Raw genomic sequence first — 22,815 nt, 5'->3', positions numbered from 1 at the left:
CCAATGGTTTACAATGTCCACTGGAAATGTTGTCTCTGGAAGAGGCTGGAAGAGCTGCTCTCCTCTAAGAAACAGTGAAAGGCATCATGGTCCTTGTATTTTAAGAAGGGATGATGTTTGTTTCCTTGGAAGATGAGTTAATATCCATTTATTTGGGTGAAATGTGGGCAAGTAGCAATAGGCTTTAAAGTAGAAAATCTCTGTAGCTTTGACTAAAGATTGTCAGAGCTGGGTCTGTCTTTCACTGCGTTTTTGTGAGTGCCAGTGCCCATATGGTCACACCTGCAGACACAAGCAGTGCTGGCATGATGAGGCCTGGCAGTAGTTGCAATACACAGAAATAAACATACCTGCTGTATTTTATAAACAATCACAGTGATTTAATGAGCTTTGGCTATATCTTGGATTGGTAATATAATTTAGAAAGTGTGTTTCTCCCATCTTAAGGAGAAATTAGGCAAGTCCTACATGTGGTATCTGTATTTTTCCCCGTACACAATAGATGGCACTAGCAGCCCACATGATTTGGGTTTATTTCCCACGTTCAGGCAAGCAAGTGCAGTAGTTTTGTGGGTAGCTTCAGCTGATTTTAATAGTCGTCTGGAGGCCCACTTAAATGAGTTTTGTATTGTGCCTTTGTGGAAAACAAGTCAGATCTAAGTTTCTTTGCCATCCCTCCCTGCCTTCATCTAAGTAAATATGTTTTGCTACTGCCATGTGTAGTCTCATAGCAACTTCAATTTTAAATTAATTTGTCTAAGTCAAAGGAGCCACTGCTGCAGTTGTCACTGGCACAAGCTGACATCCAGTTCTCATTACTACACCACTTCTCCTGGAAGATTTTCCTACCCTATCACAAAGAAGGTACATTTCACTCAGTTGCTTCAGTAGAATTCTGTCAGTTTGCAGTGGGGCTTTAGAAAACAATATATGTTTTCATGAGACAACAATATAGAGAGAACAAGATTTTAACATCTCAAAATTGCAGCCAGTCTGCACCCAGAAAAGGTGACATGTCTGGTTGTAAAAAAATTCATAGGTAGCTTCTGTATCTATTTAAAAATGCACTTTGTATGTAAAATGTCTTTTCTCGAGTTATTTCCTTGCCTAACAAAACAGCATTGTCTTCTATGAAGTGTAGCAATAATGCAGGCTTTCAAACATTATTTTACCTGGAATGATGCAAGTTTAGCATTCACAGTCTTAAATAAACAATGCTGAGCAGCATGGATGTTTCTCTAGAAACTCCCACCAAATGTTGTATGGATTTAAAAAAAAATATATAGAAAGTGCTCTGACAAAGTATAAGTGATTCATTATTGATAGAAATCTTTAACATGGTAGAACTTACTGCACGAGCACTCTCCCAAAACACACTCATAAAATTCATTATAGGTACTTTTCAAAGAAGATTTCTCTGATGAACATTTAGACTTCCATCATGAGACCTGCAGGAACATTCTCTGTAGCTCTGCTTCTATTAGAGATATCAACAGCTGATGGATCTCCATGCAAAGAGGTGTCTTCCCTTCCTCTCACGCTGCATCAGGTGGCTGAAACATATTAGATGGTTTGCAGGGAGGTTTTTCTTCTGGTTTGAATAATTCAAGAGGATTTTTTGATAATAAAATAATTTGTGTGGTTTTTTACCCTTTAAAAAATTATAAATGCAACTTTGTGCTCATTTGAAATTTCTATGGGATTACACATAAAATTTTGTCTACTACTTAGAAAGGATTTTGACATAGGGCTTGCTCTTCAAGCAAAAATGTAATGTTCAGAAATTCCACCAGATGAAATAGCCCTCTTTTCTTATCTATTAGCCTTTTAGATCTATTTAGCTTTTGATGATACAAATTCAACAGGAGATAAGAACCTTCGCTTGAAGGAAAAGGAATCTTGACTTTAATCAACTAAAATCAAATTACAAGGCTTCTACTGACTTTAAATGTTGATATTTCTTCCTCTGCTGAGCAAGTGCATATGTTGTTCACAGAGTCTGGGGATGTTTCCTGGCTAGATTCTATTGTCAGCAGAGTAATCTCAGGGATGGATTTGGAAAACAAGTTTTCTCCCTGCAAGCAGTTTGAAGGAGACATCATGCTCACACTCTCCTTGCTCTGCCTCTGCTCCTTAAACCCAGCCTGTTTTTTTACTGAAGAAACACAAATTGAGAGTTCAAAGTGAAGCATTTAGACCTGAGTTCTCAGAACCAATATCACAAGTACAAGAGGATATAGTTCTGATTAAGCCTCCAATGACATTTAATTTGAAAATCACTGCAACTGTGTGCAGATGGCACTGTGACAAGATCTGAGACATCCCCAACTAGCTGTAAGAGTCTTAGAAGCAAGTGAGGAAGCAGGATCCAAGCTTCAGTAAGCACTTGTTTTCTCAGGATTGTGGAAGCTTTCCACTGACTTGGCTTCCTCTGGGTTTTGGGGGCACGGAGATGGCGCCATTTCTTATTTCTCCCTTTGTCCTCTGTCCTTCTGTGTTACCTAATACTCAATTCACACAAATTGTGTTGGCAAACAGCTCTCCCAGTATGTTAGTATTAGGATGTGGTTTCTGTGATTCTGTTCCAGAAATCATCTTTCTTCATGACAGTCAACAAATTAGCCTTGCTTTCCTCCATTTTGTGGTCTCAATCTGATGTCTGGGGAATTTGAACATATGCAGGTAGTAAGTCATGGGTGCTCTCTGACCTGACTGCAGACCAAAATCAACTCTCAACTGAGATCCTGCCTACAGCTGGCATGGCTGGTTAGCTTAAAAGTGTTTAAACCAAATATTTGGGGTAATTATAGTATTATAGCAGATTTTAAAGGGTGATTGCCAGTGCTGTCAAAGGGTGAAGCTGACATTTTTCCAGTACCCCTCCTTGCCAAACAGCTTTAAAATTTGAAGGCTATTACTGTATCAGCATAGTTCTTTAGTCTTGAACTGAATTTAAAACATGCTTACTGTTTAGGGTAGGCAATACAAAATCCTGATCGCTACTTTCCTGGAATTTCAACCAAAAGGAATGGTACAACATTATATAATCATGTTTTTTAAAAATCAACTTGCAGTTTTACATGGCATCTTGTGTCTGCTCGTGGCAGCCAGAACTGAGCGTTGCCATTGAAAACAGAGAGTCATGGCAGTATATTCACTCCAAAAATACCTTCTGGTTGCAAAAATATTTAACAATGTTAAGACTAAAGAGGAGCGAGAGGAAACTAAAGAAAGACAGGATTGGAAACTGTTCATTGCACTGTCAGATAAAAATTCAGCATGGAAAAATGCACAAACAGACAAATAAAAAACAATTTCTGGAGTAAAAATGCAATCCAGCAGACGACTGATTCTTCTTGAGTAGGGTTGAAGGATGAAAGGGGGTTGACCCTCAAACCACCCAGTTAAATTCAAGACTGAGGACAGATAAGTCTCTCATGGATTTCTAGGAAGAGCAGAAACTCTGCCTTTGCGCGTAACTCTTTTGGAAAAGAGGTTTAGGAAAAAACAGAAGTCTCGGAAACCAAAATCCTCGCAATACCGTGGATGGGTTATTGAAACTATCCCATAAATCACAGTAGCAGTTAGGCAGCAAGGCAAAATAGAAATGAGTGATTCTTTTCCTTCGAGGGCAGCTGGAGATGGGTCTTCATCTGGATTGTGTAATGGTGATGCAGAAGCAGCAGTTCCTGTGTGTTGGGGGCAGTTTTGGCACACAGACTCAGAAACAGGGCAAAAGATTGGAAGCTGAGAGAAAGGGTAAGAAAGAGAAGAGTCCCTGTATAAGAAAAGAGCAGCAGGACTTTGCCTCAAAGTCTGTGGAAAAGAACATGATACTTTGGCCTCAGTGGAAATAAAGAAACACAGAGAGACCCCTTTCTTACCCTGTAAAGAATTACATTAAATGACATCAAATTACACAGAGGAATCAGGAAGCACTTTTCTGCCATTTTCTGGACACTAAGGATCAATACTTTGATAGGTTTCTTGGGAGTCAAGTTATATTGAAACCACAGTCCCAGGACCTGGAGAAGAGGTTCCTGCTCACAGATTGCAGCAGGAGGAGTTCCCCTTTCTGTGGATTTTCAGTGTGGAATTTGGAATAACAGGAGGTTGTTCTTGCTTGTAAAGGTCCCCACATAGCTTCTGGTGGGAAGACACCAGATTGTTTGGCAGTCCCACAGGGAACACAGGGGAGATTTTTTGCCAGCAAAATCACAGACTAGAAGAGGAACAGAGTCTCTGTAATGAAACAGTGAGGGGTGAGCGACACAAGATATTTGTGGTTATCTGCTTTTGTCCCCAGGGTGTCACTGTGGGTGCAAGGAGGGTTTGCTTGATTGAGATGGGTCCTCCATTCCCAGCAGCTGAGTGATGGCTGAAATGCATCTCAAAGAAACATGGGAAGACTGAAACCTAAGTGAGGAGCCCCGTGCTTGTCAATGAGATAAAAAAAAAGGAAAAAAAAAGAAAGCCAGTGAAACTGGACATATAACAGATGCAGATCTACAAACCTCTGGTCAGTCCAATGGGCAAGTGCTGATCTGGGGACACATAAAGGGAAGAGGACCATGCTGATGCAACAGGAAGACCCTCAAGCTAAATGATCACCCACCAAATAATATGTAATGAAGCCTTAAAACATCTGTTGATGATCAGGAGGACAGAGATTCCAGCAGAAAAGGGTGAAGACAGCTCTTCTTACCAGTGTTTATACTGGCCTGCATTAGCATCAGTCAAATGTGCAGTGATACTTCATCCAACCAAGCCTATGGATTTAATGCTCATCTATGAAATATTCCACACAGGAGACTTTACTGCTAAACCAGTGTTTTACAGAAAATATTGCTTATCTGAACCTACTCCCTAGTGTATGTTTGTTGCTGCCCTTATAATTTCTTTTGGGGTTGTTGTGAATTTTCAGTATCATTTTCTTTAAACAAGAGAAGACATTATTCAGAAAGTGCCAAACAACATCTTTATAATGATTATGAAATCTCCTATAGAGAGTTTCCTGTTAATTTTCATAGTATTTTGAAGAAAATTCTTTTGAAGGCTTTTATAGGCTCTTGTCCAACATATCTGGGGAGTCTGTTTTTCAACATCTAGTTTTACTCTTTAACATTTATTTATGGCCACTTCAGTGCCTTTAACTTCCTAGGATTGTAAAATATTTTTTTAACCACCTTACTGATCTTACATTTGCACAAATTTGGGCAAAGGCCAGCTGATTCACTAGTAATTAAGGTATTGTTCCTAAAACAACTTCATTTACTGGTGGTGTTCTGCTTTGCAATGCTGAGTGTGAAGAGGCACACAGAGCTGGCTTTGTTTGGGCTGCCTACAGCTACACCAGATATTCTTTGTGCAGGGTACAGGCAGGAAGCTATAGAGGCTGAAGTCCACAGCAGAAATTGCAAACAGGATGTGAATTCCAGCGCAAGTTCCTTTCAGAAACCTAGTCATTTTGGTCACCTTTTTCCTCACTGTTGTTTTTTTTACATTGTTTTTATACCTGCTTATTTTTAAAGAATTCCATTTGGTGTCATCTTTTTCCCCACACCCTTAGCTGTGAGCACTTATTAGGGCTGCAATGTAAGATTTAGAACAAACTGGAATGATTTAGGTACTTCTGGTAATTCCTGGCTGCTTATAAAAGTCAAAGTAGCTGGGAATTTCTTCTCTCTGTATTTACAGTGATGGGAGCAATTGTTTTTATAATGGATCCTCTTAAACTTGAAATACAAATGGAAGTGTCTATTCCCCTGAGATCATGTCCTGTTTGCTGCTGCTTTGCATTCTACATATTGTTCATGGTAATTCTTTTGCTGGTGCAGTAAAAACTGGTTCTCCTTTGCCTTTCTGCACATGACACACTGCTTTGTGCACAGCTCATTATTTCTTCACATCTACTTCTACAAAGGGACAGAGCTGTTTCAAATAGGGCAGGGATGGCTAAGCCCATCATCCTACTGCCCAGGTGTCCTCAAGACAGTGTGTCTTTCTGCAGCTGACATCTGGCATCCCACACAGAAAGTGAGGATTCTTTGGGTGAAATGTTCTCAATCAGTAAATACTTAAAGGTAGCTGGAAATTGGAGGAATATGAGGGGTGTCCTGCTAAGCAGGACATCTGTCTGTGGGATATTCTGAAAGAAGGCCCTAAGAAAGAAAATTATGAAGTGAGAAACTGTTTGTGTAAAGGATGAATTGTTCAAAAATTAGGTATTGTTATTAGTTCTGAATTAGCTCCTCTGATGTTACATCTAGCCTTATTAGCCTTCTTTTAGCAAAAAACTGAGGCTGTTGCTTAACTTTCTGGAACAGGACATGAATTCCTGAATTCCATTGTTTTTCAGAGGCTGTGGTTTGATTCCCAGAACCAAAATGAATCTGATTCTTGAGCTGGCATATACCCTGAAAGCATTCCTAGATCAGGGCTCTGAAAAGAGAGGCTTTGGTTTCAAAACCCCTTCCACATTAATGGGTTCCTTATGCATGATAATGGTGCAATTATGAGAGATGGAGAACCAGGCTGAGCAGTTGCCTTTTTCATGTTCATTGGAGGGGAAGGAGTAGACATTGGGGGTCATGGGGGAGGGAAATTTGGCCTAAGGAGGAAAACAAAAACTTCTGACCATGTTACATGGCATCTACCATGTTAAGAAGGTTGTTTACAAGAGGACTCATTCAACAACATCAAAATCTTGTGGAATCTTCCCATGCTGCTTGAATTTAAACCACATTCTGTTCCTGTCATGCTCATCTGCTCAATGCCTTAGAGGGACATTTGCAGAAAAAGCCCTAATTCTTACTGGTTTGGGTTGAGAGCCACTTGTGAGGCAGGTAATCAGTGGTCACCAACACTACTTTTATCTACTGAGGACTGGAGTTCTCAGTGCACAGTTGTTACTGATGGGGCTGGGCTGTGTAATTCCTGTTTCATGTTTGTCATCACCTGTCAAGCAGTTGAATGCATCAATGAAAATTTGGCTCCAGTTGTACAAATTTATATGGGCTTATCACTGCCCCTGCATGTGTTTGAATGGCTGGCCATGAGTTCTGTACTTTGCTGTGAAACAAAAATAAACATGAGCTTCTCCTGGAAAGAATAAACTACCTGCACTGTACAATGACATAAGAGTGAGGGTATCACAGAGATCAGCTTGGTTGGCACCATGTCCCTGAGCTATTCATCCTGACATGCTGGGTTAATCAGCAAATTACAACTGGCACTTCGTTTATCATTGTATCCAACCTCTTATCCAGAAATGGTGCTCCAGGTACAGCAAGACCAATGACAAGTATTCATGTGCAAGAAGACCCAGAGCCAAAGCCAAAAAATGTTTTGTGTTCACTTACACTCTGCCAAAAACTACAGGCTTCCCTAAAGAGCTTGCTGATATCTTCATGGCAACAGTGTGGAAATGCCCAGCAAAGCTGGCAAGCCAAGGGTTTAGCATTCATAAAGTTGCAGATTTGTAAGTCTGGGACAGCTCTCTTTGCCATTCCAGCTGCATATGTGACTCCTTATTTGACTTGGCTGTTGGAGCAGTGTCAAAAAACATATCTTACCTCATAGGTACCTATCAGAACTATGTAAATATGGGTTGGACCACGTATCCAGATTCAACAGTAAGGACTCCTGTATGGAAAATTTCAAAGCTATTCTTTTTTGTGACTGATACTGCTCCATCAGATGTAATCTAATTAGTAGAAGCTTTTCTTGGTTTCATGAAATGAAATCTCCAAATGGTTGTTTTCTCCCTTTTTTAAGAATTTATTTTAATCAGTCCTGTGTTTAAATTTATGCTGGATGGAGGCAGAAAACTAGAGAACATATGGCCAAAATTCGGTGTATATCAGCTTTGATATACATACCCAAACTGTTTTGGCATACCCAAACTCCGCAGACCAACACTGTGATTGTATTAGATTGGGAAAATTCTTTTATCTGCCAGGATGAAAACTGCTAAGTTCCTGTCTTCTGAAGCCATTTGGGGCAGCAAGTCTTCAATATTCTTGTGGAAGAAGCCCTGGAAGGCTGCTAAGCAGGTGGGCTTCAAATCTTGCCTTTTTTGAGGGGGAATCCTGAAAAGTAGAGTGGTCTTTCTCCTTTACCCAGCTCTTAGGCTCTCTTGCAGTCTCAGAACAGAGTCATGAGGCACAGGTATCCCCTGTGAACAGAGTAACTCATGCCCTCATTCAGAAAACAGATCTTGCCGTCTTCTTGCACAAGGGTGGAAGTAGCAGAGAAAAAATTCTCACTGTTGTTGTGTTCCATGTTGTTATGTTGCAATGCCATTCAGTGCCAAACCTTCTGTTCTTGCCACAAAGAAGCAAAATAATGTAGGTGACAAACTTTTCTTGTGAAAATCTGCACCATCAGCCACCAGCATTTTATTTCCCTAGAAAAGAAAAGTACTGCATAAAGCTTTTTAATAAAGCCAAGGAAAGTGTTCCCTGGGAATGAGGGAGGATTTTTTGGGGTGATAACTCAAATCTACACCTCATGAGGTGAAAAAGGAAAGATGTCCTTACAGGAATCACTTTGGGCTTTTTGAGGAACAAGTGGCACCAATCTGGGCAGAAACATACATTAATTCTGAGAGAATACACCTAAACCCAAGAACTTTTCTGGAGACAGGCCAGCCAAATGAAGAAAATCAAACTATAAACTCTGTGAACTTTGTATGATGCTGAGATTTGTTTATTTATAACAAAATGGAGAAAAAAGAGGCAGGAACACCTATCTGGTAACATGAACTTCAAAGTGCAAATTAATATAAAGCTAAAAATCAGTCAAGCCCAGGAATCCAAAACAAAGTTTGTTCAAAACGTGAGCAGAGGCACAGCTGTCACAATGCTGACTTAGCATTCTTCAGATTTCAAAGGAAAGTCAAGCCCATCAATATTTCCATATCCAAGTAAATCCATACCTAGTCTTAGCTGCAGACACCGCTCTCATTCACCAGAGAAAAACACAGAATGTCAGTTGTCCTTAGAGATAAAAAAACCCAACAAAACCAAATCAACCAAACAACATGTGAATATTTGCACAGTGATATCATAGTTTTGCCTGCTATATTGAAACCAAATTGGACTTAAAAGTTGTCATAATTTCAGTTATGATTTGGAAAAGTGATTCCCAAGGAGAATTTGTGAACCACCAGTCATCACAGCAATCCTCAGAACCACTGATAGTCCAGGCTCCTGACAAGATCTGCAGTTTGGCAATAATTCGTTGCTTTGATTTTTTAAATTATTACTGACTTGGAATATTTTTTTCTCTCAATTTTTTTTCATAAGAGCAATTTTTTTTCTCCAGTCAGTTAAGTATTTTACTGAGTTTGATCCACAGCATGCAGTTCAGGGATCGCATTCTTTTGTCCTTGCTGCCTAATTGACTAGTGCAAATTACCTGCAGGAAACTTAAAGAAATAAGACAGGTTTTTCATAGGTGAGTAATGATTTACCTGGAGAAAACAGGGGTTTTTTGCACTGTGTATGCAATTTCTTTTAAAAAGTGGGTGACAGTCTACAGAGTGTATTTCTCAAATGTTAATATGCTGACAGATCAGCAAATACAAGAGTTGAGAAATGAGAATTTGAGCGATTCACTCCATTTAACTGGAAAGAGAATTTGCTCCCTGAGTGTCTTTGAAGTTAGAGGTCAGTGGGGTTGTTTTCCACAGGCTTGCTGACACATGGAGCAGGACAGGTGTTTCCATGGCCGGCCAGGCCAGCAGCGGCAGGAAGGATGGAACCACGCTACATTGACTTCATCTTAGCTCACCCAAACAGGGCTTCAGCTGCAGTTTTGGAGAGGCAGAAAACCTGAATGGCCAGTGTGTTTTGCAGAGATAGCCAAAAACTCCACAACTTTGTGCAAGTTGTAAAACCAGTGTGTTTATTACAGCACTGGATGCATGCGGAGATTGCTCTCCTTAAAAGGCATACGTACCTCTGGGAACTTCAGGTCTCTTTTTATCCCCCTCTCAAATACATATGCATACAGTTTCACAATAGGTTCATACATGTTCATTTTTGTGAATTTCATGTGACATCTGCCGTTAGTTCTTCTTTATCAGAATGAATTCCTAGGTCAGGCTGACCTGCTTTCACAGCAGTCTCTGTCTCTCTTTATCACCCTCTGTTTCCCGTCCCTTATCTCTGTTCTTCATTGAAGCAGTTTCCTTTGAGCCTAGGCCTTGCAGTCAGGCTACACAGACTTAAAGATGTACATTTCACCTAAATCAAAATGGATTTCTACTCTGGAGAATTTCTACTCTGTCTCAAGTGGCAGCAGCAGAGCAGAGAGCAGCCTGCTGTGAGATGGATGGATGGATGGATGGATGGATGGATGGATGGATGGATGGATGGATGGATGGACGGATGGATATGTATACATGGATATGTGGGGCTGTCTCCAGTGGAATCTCATAAAGCTGTGGCTGGGACAGACACCTGTGGGCTCCCAGCTGTCAGAAAGGTTCATGCCACTTGGGAAAGCTGAGCACAGGAAGGACAAACCCCCAGAGAGGAGCCACTCTTGGGCACCATGAATAAAAAGCCATTCTTCCTCACTGCTGCCTGCATCCTCACTTCAGTTCACCACCATAGCAGTCCTGGCATGGGAGGCTGTTACAAGACTTGGCATTTATTCCCCTCTCAGCTCCCATTCTTGCTCCTTGTTGCTGTTTCCAGCATCTTCCTGACAACACTCAGCTTAGTAAAGTAGCAAAACTGCTCTATAAATCTCAGGTAGGTACAGCTCTGCTGTCTGCAAGTTACACCAAATGGCAGCTCAAAATCTGGCAATTCCCTGCAGCCTGCTTGCAGGAGGACTCCAACTTCTCCTGCCTTTGGTGGATTAAAATCAGTGGGAGGTAATTATTGTTATTTTTAGCAGAAGGCTGAAGTACAGGAACCATAAACTGGCTGGAAAAGTCTGAAATGTGGAAAATCTGAAATTATTCAAAGGCTTGTTTCCAGTCTCCAGTTATTATCATAAAGCAGCAAAATCTGATTCTCTATCACTAAAGTTTCCTTGCTGACTTGTCTGCCACATTTCTGCTGGCACCTCTCAGCACACGTGTCCTTGTTCCAGTGTTTGTATCTCTGATTCAAACAGTAACAAAGGAATGCAAGTATTTCAAATTTGAATTTGCTTGGATTGAATGTGAAGTTTTGAATACTTTTAGACAGATTGCCCTCTAAAAGAAACAACATAGAAACAAGGAGAGAAAAAAACCCAGAAAAGCATCTTTTAAATTCAGTTTTCTGAGGTGGTTGCCTATCCTCCATCCCACTCCCCCAGTCACCCTGTGTATTCACTCTAGTATTTGTAGCACCACTTTGAGAGTAAGTTCCTTATGACTTTGCTTTGTGGAAAACTACATGCCAGTTTTAAAGCTTCTACAGTAAGTTTTTATTTATGAGTCATTTGTACCAAAACCAGACACTTTTGGAACTGAATGCTGCCCAGTTAGGACATTTAAGGAAAACAAAAATGAAAATTTAATGTTATAACTTTTTAAAGTTCCTAATAATTATCTGACTGCAGGAAAGCCCCTGCCTCACATGACATCTAGAATTTCATATTTTGTCATATACTCACCTAACTACATTGAAGCTGCCAGATGTGGTAATTTCTATTTAGGCAGCATATCTGCACTTCTGCCACAGCTCAGGCATTATTATACTTGCTCTTTTACAACAGGTGATACCAAGAACATTTTTGGAGCAGTCACAGGTGATACCAAAAACATTTTTGGCCACAGGTCCACAGGTGCTGGTGTAGGACAAAGGTTTGGTCAGCTGGAGCTCACACTTTCTGCTCCACCCTTACCCTACTGGGGACCTCACACAACTTTTATCCTGCTGGTCTGGGTTTCTCTCTCTCCTCCTCTCTTGCCATGATGGGTATATGACTAGAGCAAGTGATGGAAAGGATGAAAAAGTTCATACCTGCAACACACAGGGCTCCAATTTTTCCTCCAGCCTTTCTCTCCATATGGCAAAAAATCTTATACATAGATGAGAAAAGGAATGAACACGATAATCAGCAGAACTTTGTCAATCAGAAATGCCTTCCGTGTGCAACCCAAGCCATTCTTTTGCAAGTAGAAGCCTTTTTATTTTACTGTAAGGGTGCTGGGGAAGTTAATGAGCAGATATTGCAGATCTTAGGCTGATGGTGTTAACAAAGGCTAGAAAGGCTGGCAGCTTTTAAAACAGGGAAAATCACATGGCACAGCACTTCCATCTCTGGCAGAGTTCAAGGCCAGGCTGGATGGGGCTCTCAGCAACCTGGTCTAGTGAAAGGCATCCCTAACCACAGCAGGGCACTGGAACTGGGTGATCTTAAACATTCCTTGCAATATATGTCATTTTGTGATTCTGTGACTAGATATTTCCTATATGCATGTTTTAAATACAAGACACACTGTATGGGCTCTCTTGATCATTCAGTTCCTCTTTGGTAATAAGATGCTTCTGGATTAAGTGTGAATTATTACAAAAAGCTACATATGTAGAACAAATACGAGTCTCTACTCCTATTTCTGAATTTAAGACATGATTGGGATGAAAAAGAAAGCCAAACCATCTCATCAATTAAAATCCATGTTATCTTAATTAAAGTGGTATTAACAGCTTTACACAAATATTTCTGACTGACCATAAAGATTTTCTAAAGGGAATGTGACAAAAATATTCTAAAGGGAATATGGCAACAGTAATTGTTTTAAATTTTCATACATATCAATTACACCTCCTTGCAAGTAGCTTTAAGTCTTTCAAACCCAGAAAACTGGTTAAAAAGTGGTTTGTTTTGTTTTTTGTTTTTTTTTTTTTTTTTTCCCAGACCTTTCCATTAAATTTTTCCATCAAATCTTTGAAACTCACTGAACACAAAATGGCTGCACAAACATAAATGAACATCTTCACAGTTGTGGAACTCAAGTTATTGCAGAGTCATGCTGACAGTTTTTTTGGTAGACCTCTTGTTTGTTTGTTTGTTTGTGTGTTTTGTTGTAAGGGAAACGCTAATTTCTCATATCTCCATGGTTCCATCTAACTAATTAGAGAAAATTTCCTCCCTTATAGGGCATATGTCCTAATAATTAACACCATTTCTGTATTTTATTATTTGCTACTATCTCTTTTTCCTCATCAGGAATCCAAGTAACTAACCATGTCAGATGGAAAAGTGCAAGTTTACTGAAGGCTGCAACTGAGTTTTGCCTCTGAGGAAATGCAGTTCTAACACATTGCCTCAAATGCCTGCCTATATGTTTGGAGATGGCCAAGATACACAATTTACACCATTCAGGCACTCTCCAGACATTCAGAATGAAATAGAATTTTCTTTAATCCTAAATTTGCCCATTTTTCCACTTCACCAGCCAAAAAAATGCGTTTAGAGGATGCTCTGTAGGTGCCTGTGGTAACTGGGTATATTTATCAGGGCACCTTTTTACTGCTCTGTCAGAAAAATATTTCCTTTTATTACAATTGGAGTTTTCAGTTTTCTGTCAAGAAACCCCTCCAATACTCAGACAGCCTTTCAGAGTGTACTAATAGTGCCAGAAAATAAAGTTTTAGCAGACCTCTTCCCAACATCTAGTTTATATGCATCACTGCCTATTTTTATTAGGTGCTATTTGGTGTCTTTTCCACACTGTCCCTGCTCACACAAGAAGAATGAGTCAACCCTTTTCTCTCAGTCTCTGCTGCATATACGTATTATACTTTCAAGCCAAAACTGGGCTTTGAGACCATTATGCGTTTTTTCCCCTAAAAATGCAAGCTGGAAATTGTCAGTTTTCAAGCTACCTGTGCAACAGTATAATCTGAGATTCCTCTGCAAGTGCAGTGCCATTTGTGCTTTGATTTTGCAGTTATGCTCTATATTCCCATAGGGAAGCTCCAATTTTTTAATCTTTCCTGGGTTGTGCAGGGCAGTCATTACTTCCACGATACTTGGACATGGTATTTTGATGTTTTTAAGCTGAGAGGAGCTCAGAAGAAAGAAATGGACAGGGAAATCCCTGCTGTGGGCTGCTGCACAGGTCCTATCCCCCTCTCCCTCTTGCTGCTGTGGGACTACCAGGGGCACCCTGCTCACTGCACAAAGGGAAAAGTGGGGCTTACAAAGATTTTACTGAAGGTTGTAAAGTTCTGGTGGGGCTGGACCTCTCTGGGAGGAGAGATACAACTGAGAGGCCAACCACCAGTCTTGAAATTCTTTGAGAAAACCCTCTGGTCTGGTTTTCTAGCTCTGTTCCCTCCACACAACAAGCATGCTTGGTGATCAGTGTGCAATGGCTGGGTGTTCTCTGGGCTGGAGTGTGAATTGCAAAGTCAACTTCACTCCAAACCTTCCTCACCACTATGGATCTGGACTTTTGACTCAACTTGGGCAGGTCTAAAAATCTGCTTTAAGTGGGTCTGAAATTTTTATAAATCCTTTTCTGACCTTTTGCAGGAAGTGGGACGCAGCGAAATGAGGAGAAACATGGAAAGAGGGGAAAGGGAAAGTCAGAGGCAAGTCAGTGAGGCATCAAGAAGGAGCTGGAGGAAGCAAAAGGAGCAGGTCAGTCTTTCCTCTCCAGGGGTTCCAGTCATTCCTATGAATGAAAAAAGAATTGAAAATTGAGTCAAGCTGCTGCAACCAGCTCAGATTCACCACCACAGTGTAAGGGCTGGCAGGAACCACAAGTGGCTTCTTGACCAGCTGTGCTCAGAGCTGACATGCTTTTGGGAAGTATGGACAAAAGCTCTGGTTTAGAGAACTAAATATTATTCCTGCCATTGCCATGGGACTGTTTATGCAAATTAATGTCATGCTGAAAGGGTTTACAAGGAATGAAGAATGTGACAACCTGTAAGACAAAACACTAAGGGTAGTAGAAATAAAAGAGACTCTTAAGTCAGACCCCTGAACTTTAGCCTTTGTTTAATCTTAGTGACTTTAACTATTTGGAAAAGGAAGCTTTTTGCTTCCATTTGCTTGTGATGTATTCTTTATCTTTTATTGAAAAAGCTTCTACATATAAGACACAAAAACCAGAGTGAAACACTGAGAAATAGTAGCACTGGTGTTTCTTATATTTGCAGTCAACTATAAATTCAATTTTTAAGTATGTCATCTTGGGAGTAAAATGGAGCTGATGGTGGTTAAAGCAGCTGTACCTTTCCCCTCCTCATACTCTAGAGGACCAAGAACTGGAGATGTCCCTCCTTGAAAATCAAACATTTTCAAAAGTACTGACTTTATTGGGTCTCGTTCAACAAATTTTTTTTGTGATTTTTGTTGTTGTTTTATTTTTTTCCCCCATTTCTTGCTTCCTTGTTTCACATGCAGCACAGACAATTTACAAACATAATTACAGGTGGCTTCTTGAGAATAATGATCCAGGAGAAGAGGAAAGGGATAACTGCCCTAGGATGTTTTACATTTACAAATCTTAACCAAGAAGCTTCTGTTCCCTCTCATGCAACTTTACAAAGCTGTCTTGAAAACAACAACCAAACCACAAAATTATTCTGCTACTGCTTTCCCAACACTACCATGAAGTAATTCAGATATTGAACACCCTAGTGCTTTGGGTCTTGTTTTTTTCTTTTTACTTGTGTTTTGTTAAAGAACAATTTTTGTAAGGCTGACCTAACATATCTGTGATTTCTTCTGGGAATCTTCAATGGAGGAGAAAAGCTTTTAAATGGTTTCTTCCCCATTTCTTCTTTCCTGATCTAGAACCATCTATTCTTGGCTTGTGCCTTAAGGCAAATAGACCAAAGCTGTAACTGCAGTGTGATGGTGTCAGTGATTTTACGGAAGGCTTCATCACAATGTACCCCCTTCTTCCCAAATCTTGGGTAAAAAACCAAAGGAAAAACCACTTCAGAGCAAGGTGAGGGGAAGCCAGAAAATGGTTTGTGATGGCAGGAATTATGGAGAATAGTAATGTGCATTGCCATCACTCCCTGGCTTAATGAACTTCAACTGAGTATTGTTAAAGACCCTTGGGACATCAGCAAGAGATTTTCTGATCTCTGAAAATACCAAAGAAGTTTACTGGGAGTGGTTTCCATTAAATTATCAGCTGCTATTGTTAAAAACCAAACCTGCCATAATCTATTTTGTTAATTCTTTGTTTTTAAAGAAAAAGAGTAGTCCTTGTGGACAAAAAACCTCATGTAGGTCACTAAGGTTGCAAAAAAATACTGTGTAAATGCTGTCATAAAACCAAAAAAAGCAAAATTATTCTGCCGTGAATAACATGCAGTTACCATTTGTTTACAATTTAGTCCAGCTATCAAAACAAGCTAAACATTTTGCTGAACAGTTCAGAGTCATTTTTACAAGGAACACAGATTAGGGGAGGTAAATGCAGGGTTTGCACTGCTGAAGCTCTGGGCATCAGAGGAGGTGCGTGGGCTGATGGTGTTTGCTGCTCACTGCGCTGTCCACCGAGCTGCAGCCACCCCAGCGTCTTAAAGCAAAAGAAAGAAGTGCAAAGAATTCATTCCCTCCTCTTTTCATTTCATTCTTTACAAAAGAAAGGGTCTAGAAAGTGGAGTGGGGTCTGGGGTGGACAACACATCATTTTTTCTTGGTACACAGATGACTTAGGACCAGCAGTTGTAATTTGTCTGGAGGATAAACAGGGAAATGTTTTGCACGAAAGAGCAGTTGGAAGTGATGTGCAGAAGGGGAATGTCTGGTTGCCTGTGGAGGCTGAAGGGAGGCCTGCTTCAAAGCCAAGTTTCAAATATCATCTGTTTTCACTATAACACTATGTAACAAAACAAGCTTTGGTAAAATTTTCATATAAATGGGGGGGAATTTAATTGTTTTGCTTTTTTTCACTGTCATTCCTTCTCGGATTCAGAAAGATGTTTGAAGGAATTTTGTTTGCTTGGATCTTGAACATAAATAAAGAATGTGCACTGCTCAGGAACAGATGAAGTGTTACAAATTGGAACTGAAAATATAAACATGTTGGGAAGTTAGGAGTGTGCATGTGAGAATGCACATGTGTGGATGCATTTTCTTTGTGACGTGCAAGAGCTCATGTCATAATAACTTTCAAAATCTGACTATGAATATTCTGTCCATAATGAAGTTAAGCATCCATTAATGCTTTTTTTTCTCCTCAGTTCACTGTGTTTGCTTATGTAAGCTAGACAGAAAAAGATCAAGCAAAACTATTAAGTGAAGACTGCTACTAAAGTGAATTTGCTATGAAATCTAAAATCAGAAATGCTGTTATCCTCTAGCTAAGCTGAGGTGCATTGAAGAAAGGATATGAAATGCACTGGTGAGGACTGCTTGCAACTGACAGATGCAAACCCTGGAACAGATAAGCAAATGACTGCTGATCCTAAATTTCTCTTGTTTGACAGGGCATTCCTCTCGGCAGGTGATTCCTGTGTGATAAGGAAGATATCTGCTGTAAAATGGCCAAAGTATGGCATCCAAAATGGCATGGCTCAGCTGATTGTGTGACATTAACTGTGGCACACACACAAACCATAACCTCTTTTCAGAAAGGAAGCCCTTTCAGAGCAAGGTGGGGCTCACAGCTCCTGCAGTGAAGATTTTGGGTCAGCAGAGCCCCATTGTGTGTCATCTGGCACAGCCTGCTCCTGACAGCCTGTCCATTCATTACTTATCACACTGTCCCAGCAAAGGCATCTGACAAAAGAATCCAGTGTCAAATACTTGGGCAAGATTGAGCAATCCAGCCCCCAGGAGAGGTGAGATTAGCAACACAGGGAGCAGCAGCCAGCTGGGGCCAGCCATGGGTAGCTGTGCTTGGTGCTGCTGCTGGCTGAGGCTCACTGCAATGCCAGGACATCCTGTGGAGAGTCACAGCATGGGATGGAGCAAAGGGATGGATGCCCAGGAGGGACAGGTCCTGGAAAAAACAGCTAGTGCAGGGTGGGCTGCTGTGTGTGACGATATGGACACATAACTGAAATGGAAAAAACATCCCTAAGAGCAGAAAGACGAATTCAGTTATGCAACACACTCTGTTTATACGGCACAAGGAAAGTTTGTACTCCCACCTGATTTCCTGAGGATTGCCTTACACAACACCAGCACAACATGGCCCACTTGTGAGCACAATATAAATAAGTCCCAAAGAGAGCTGTCCTATTGTTCCTGTCCTCCCTGCCAAGGCTTCAGTCACCACAAAAGCATGGCATCTCTCCTGATCCAAGCTGGTCACATTTTGAAATGTTTTCTGGTAACTTAGAGCAAGAAGTTCAGGGAAATGAACAGAATTTGACTTCCTAGGAAGCTTGGGCATGTGCCTGGCTGGCTTTGGTTTCTAAAATGCAAGTTCACCTGGGCATTTCCTACAGCAGGGCTACAGTCCACACAGCGTTATGCTTATAAAACATTACTGGAACAAAGGAAGCTCTGTTTGCTGCACCTCGGGTTCTACCTGCTAGTCAGACCTCACTGTTGATGAATCAGTGTTGTGGTGTTCTGCTGATGGAAACATGGCTTGAATAAAGAAAATCCAGGTGACCATCCTATAGTTGGGCTTAGGGCTGTAACCAGAGGGGTTAAAGGCCCAGTCTCAGGGGAAAGCATGAATGGGGTATTGGGTAACACCTCTTGTGGCATGGACCACTTGGGGTACAAGAAGGCTTCAGCTAGGGATGTTTCAGCTCAAATGCTGTTACACCATCTCTCCTTTTTACTTGGTTATTTTTTATCAAATCCATAAGAACCCCACTCTTTGGGATGCCTTCCTCTCATCCCTACCCAAATGTGACTGAAACTAGCCAACAGGTTCTGCAAGTTGAGGGAAACTAAGGACAGATGTGTATAAAGTGATGGTTTTTCCGCAGTAAATCAAGCTAAACACTTTTCACAATTGAAATATGCAGAAAGCATCAGAGTTATCCTGTAAAATGGGAGAGCTCAAAAGACAGCTTGGTTACAAATATGGCAATAGGCCAGCTCAACAATGATTGAAGAGCAAGGATGCCAGGAGGCTAAAAGAACAGCAACAAAGCCTCACACTACAACAGAAGAGGAAACAAATACAAAAGCCAAGTAAGAGGCAGGGAGAAGCTACAGGAACAAAAATACTACTAATAAACTCCCACCGTTGATAATCTAACTGAATTCAGCTGTTTTGAAATTATCTTCTTGACATATGCTTTTGTGCAGGCAGGCAAGCTTCTAACATCAGTCTCCTAAATCACAACAAACACATGATAAAGCATTATGAACCATGTTTCACCTAATCCATTTTTTACAAAAATACTGGCAGTCCCCTGAGGGAAAAGCAAATGATGAAACAGCTGAGAAAAAGACAACTCATTTGCTTTGCTTATTTCCCTCCCTACTTCTGATCTACTTTAAAAATAGGTGAACTGGATCCAGAAGACCAAAGGATCGCCTCAGCACGCTGAATTGTTCTTTTTTCAAAGAGTTGTTGGGAAGTAGTAAAGAGAAATCAATAAAATCAATTGTGAACAGTTGGCTCTCACTGAGGAAGGATTCCCCAGGTCCTGGATTGAGATATAGGAAATCACATCAGGATTATGCAATCTGCTGGGAGCATGGACTGAACACTAGAGATTGTTTGCTCGAGAGCAAAAAGGATCATCACAGTTTTTAGGAGAGCTATTATTTATAACAGGCATTGGAAGTTTATTTCCACTGTCCAATTCTTCACAGCAGGTTGGTTCACATGTACTCAACTTCTCACCATTACAAGTGGCGTTAAGGATAAGGTTTACCAAACAGTTGATGGTAATATAAAAATAACTGGTAATATAAATGTAAAAAATTACTCTCAGATCCCTTTGTTCTGACTTGTATTTTCAGCGCTTGGATACATGCTCCTTCCAATGAAAGACTGGGCTAGCATTTTACTACAAATTCTGATTCTACAGACCAGGGCATGAGGCCATAATGAAACCCAGGAAGGGATTTCTAGTCCATATTCTAGAATACATAAGAGTTTGAGAGGCAAAGGGTGTACTACCTAAATCAGAGAATACTATTATTTACAATGTCATTCCTTCAGGGAGAGGACACCAGTTTTGAAATCTGAAGCAAAGAAAACCAACTGTCTGCAAAGTGAATGTTTATTCAGAATTTTCCTTTCCACCCATTAACCTGAAAATGGGAAATATCATGAATGAGAAAACAATCCATTCATTTAAGGTCAAAAAACAGACTTTTTTTTTTTTAAAAAAAAGTAAATAAAAGGGGAGTGCTTTGTGCTTCATCTGTCCTTGCCCAATGACGTGCATTTGAATTTATGGGTATTCAGACTTGTTTCTTCAGAATGTGACATATCCAATGCTAAGCTTGTTTTTGTCACTCATTTTTTGTATGGCATGAGGAATATTATTTCAATTTTTTGCTTCATTACCCTCATAATGAACAAGCCCATGGAACTCCCTTAAAACAATATTGTATTAGCAACGTTAGTGAGTCAAACACTAGGCAGGAATATCCACAGCTTCCCAAATTAACGACATTATTTTTGGAAGCACCAACAAACTTGAAATATTGTACTGAACATCAATCTCTGCTTGTGGCTGGAGCAAAGTCTTGGTGGCAGGAGAAGGGACTGCAGGAACACTGTGGTGCTCCTCACATCTTTCCTTAAGGCACTCGGTACTGACTTGTAGCACAGACAGAACTGCACAATTAGACAAGCCAGGGCCCCAGTTAATGTGGCAGTTCCTGTTTGGCTTGTGCTTTGCAAAGTGCCCTGAATGGAGACACCATCACAGGAAGCATCAGGAGAGTAACACTCTGGACACCAGTGCAGGCATTTCAGACAGCAGGATGCCAAATTTTCAGAAGCATAAGAAAATACATGTCCTGTTCTGCAGACAAACCCATTGTTAGACTGTTTCCTCTGTTTGGCCTTCAGAGAGAAAACTGGATCTCCAGACAGACTGAGCCCAAGATGAATTTAAGCTTCTTGCTATGTATGGAAAGCAAAACTGACTTGATCACACACAGCTAAAGTGCTGATCTTAGTGATATTCTCTTTTTCCAAGTACAGGCTATAGTTTGTTACTTTTTTTTTTTTTCACAGAACGTCAAACTATACACTTACTCACTGGTGTAAATAACACACACTGGAAAGAAAAACAAGAGAGAGGAAGAGACTCAGCTTGGAAAAAGAACCACCAATTTTCGTTTCAAATGTAGCTGAACAGAAGACTTGAGAGGGAACAGATTAATGATTACAACTGCTAAACCAGGACTTCACTATAAAGTTATCATGTCCAGATGTTCTGTTTGCCTTTGATAGGTTTTGAGGTTTCACTTACAAAAATACAGACATGCATCTGGTCTAAGGGCATCTACATGCATTTAAAATGCCCGTAATACCATTAAGAAACTGACCTTTATGCATTCTGCACTCTCTGCAAAATGAGGAATATGGTGATAAAAATGTTTGTTTAAACAAATATATAGTTTACCAGTATTATTAACATATGTATTCAGTTTATGGATATAGTTTACAAGTAGTATTAACAGATGCATTCAGTGGTTATTCCAGCAACACTGCAGTAGATTTTTTGCCTACAAGTTGTAATACTGTCCCAGATGATGAGTTCAAATCCATGCAAAATTGGTGTATATTAGATGTGTATTACTGACACTTCTTAGTGTATACCGTATCTTTTTAAAAGTTCATTGCTGTTGGAAGCTTTTAAAAATAAAAGTCTTAAAAATGGACTTTTTCCCTTGAAAGTATTACATATATCTGATTACTGTGCTGCCAAGCTGAAATACTCCCTCCATCTTCTATTCCAAAACAGATGGCAAATAACGAGCACCTTGGAATATTCTCTGCTTGTGGTATTCAGCTTGCGGTTCAGGACTTTCCAGCCTTCTGGGTTAGCACACAACTCTAGAAAACTGCTGCAGATCAAGGAGCACCAGCACAGCTGACATAATTCAGCCTCAAACCAACCTTCCCACACTTAAAAGCTCCTCGTGTCAGCTGAAACATCTGAGATTTCAATTTGGCTTAAGAGCAAAGGGATGTGTTTAGGAGCAGAAGAGCCTAAAGTGTTCAGAGGTTCAAAGGTAGCAGAATCACTATGGATGCTGAGACACTGCATGTAAAAAGGGATGGTTTCAGCTTTTTCCCCCCCCATTCCTCACAATTCAGACATTTAGATTTAGTTATCACTCAGCTGGGAGAGGAGACAAAGTGGCAAGATTTTTCTTAATGTTTCTGCAAGTTTACCAACACTGCAGTACTCCACAGTAAACGTCGGCCCTGAAAAGATAATCCAATTCCTAAGCAGTTAAATTCACAATCCCTTTAAATGAAACTGTTATTCTGTGACATACATAATTACTGATTAATTATCCCTCATTTTAACAAGTGTCTGTAGGCCAGGGGCTTTCTTTTCCATTCCACATAAAAGTGTATCTGCAGTGGTGTAAAAGACAATTAATTTTAGGGTTACTTTTTCAAACTAAAATTATTTTACACAAAAATTTTCTTCAGAATGTTAAACTGAAGCTATACCTTCTTTAATGTCTTTTGCTAACCTTGCTTGTTTCTTCAGAAAAATAATAAACTACTGTCTCAATTCAACTCTTTAAATCATGCTACTTCCTTACATAGGTCCACCTCAGTTCAAAAGGATCAAAACATATAATACACATTAATTTCAGTCCTCTTTAAATTTGCTTCTTAGAACAGTGGCTATGGGGTACTCAGTTCTCCTGTAGTCAGAGCGCCATCATGGGTTAACTTTAACTCCTAAACCAAATTTCCAAAACTCTCCCCTT

General features: G+C 40.2%; 1 protein-coding gene across 8 annotated transcripts in view; it reads left to right on the top strand.

The window, feature by feature from the left end:
- DRAM1 (DNA damage regulated autophagy modulator 1) overlaps positions 1–22,815 on the top strand; it is a 52,474-nt gene that overhangs the window by 16,534 nt on the left and 13,125 nt on the right. For 2 of the 8 annotated variants that reach the window (XM_063154001.1, XM_063153997.1), the window contains 2 exons: positions 14,491–14,598; positions 15,398–16,969. In XM_063154001.1, the coding sequence (XP_063010071.1) occupies positions 14,491–14,598; positions 15,398–15,409 (120 nt within the window). In that variant the 3' untranslated portion in view covers positions 15,410–16,969. Of the gene's footprint in view, positions 1–14,490; positions 14,599–15,397; positions 16,970–17,414; positions 19,139–21,094; positions 21,424–21,827; positions 22,341–22,815 lie in introns of those variants that run through there. The other 6 variants (XM_063153998.1, XM_063153993.1, XM_063153999.1 and 3 more) reach the window with 6 other exon arrangements.

The sequence above is a fragment of the Melospiza melodia genome, chromosome 4, assembly GCF_035770615.1.
Source record: "Melospiza melodia melodia isolate bMelMel2 chromosome 4, bMelMel2.pri, whole genome shotgun sequence".
NCBI lineage: Eukaryota > Metazoa > Chordata > Aves > Passeriformes > Passerellidae > Melospiza > Melospiza melodia.
Note: the sequence above shows the minus strand (reverse complement) of the source record. Positions and strands in the feature narration are given on the sequence as shown.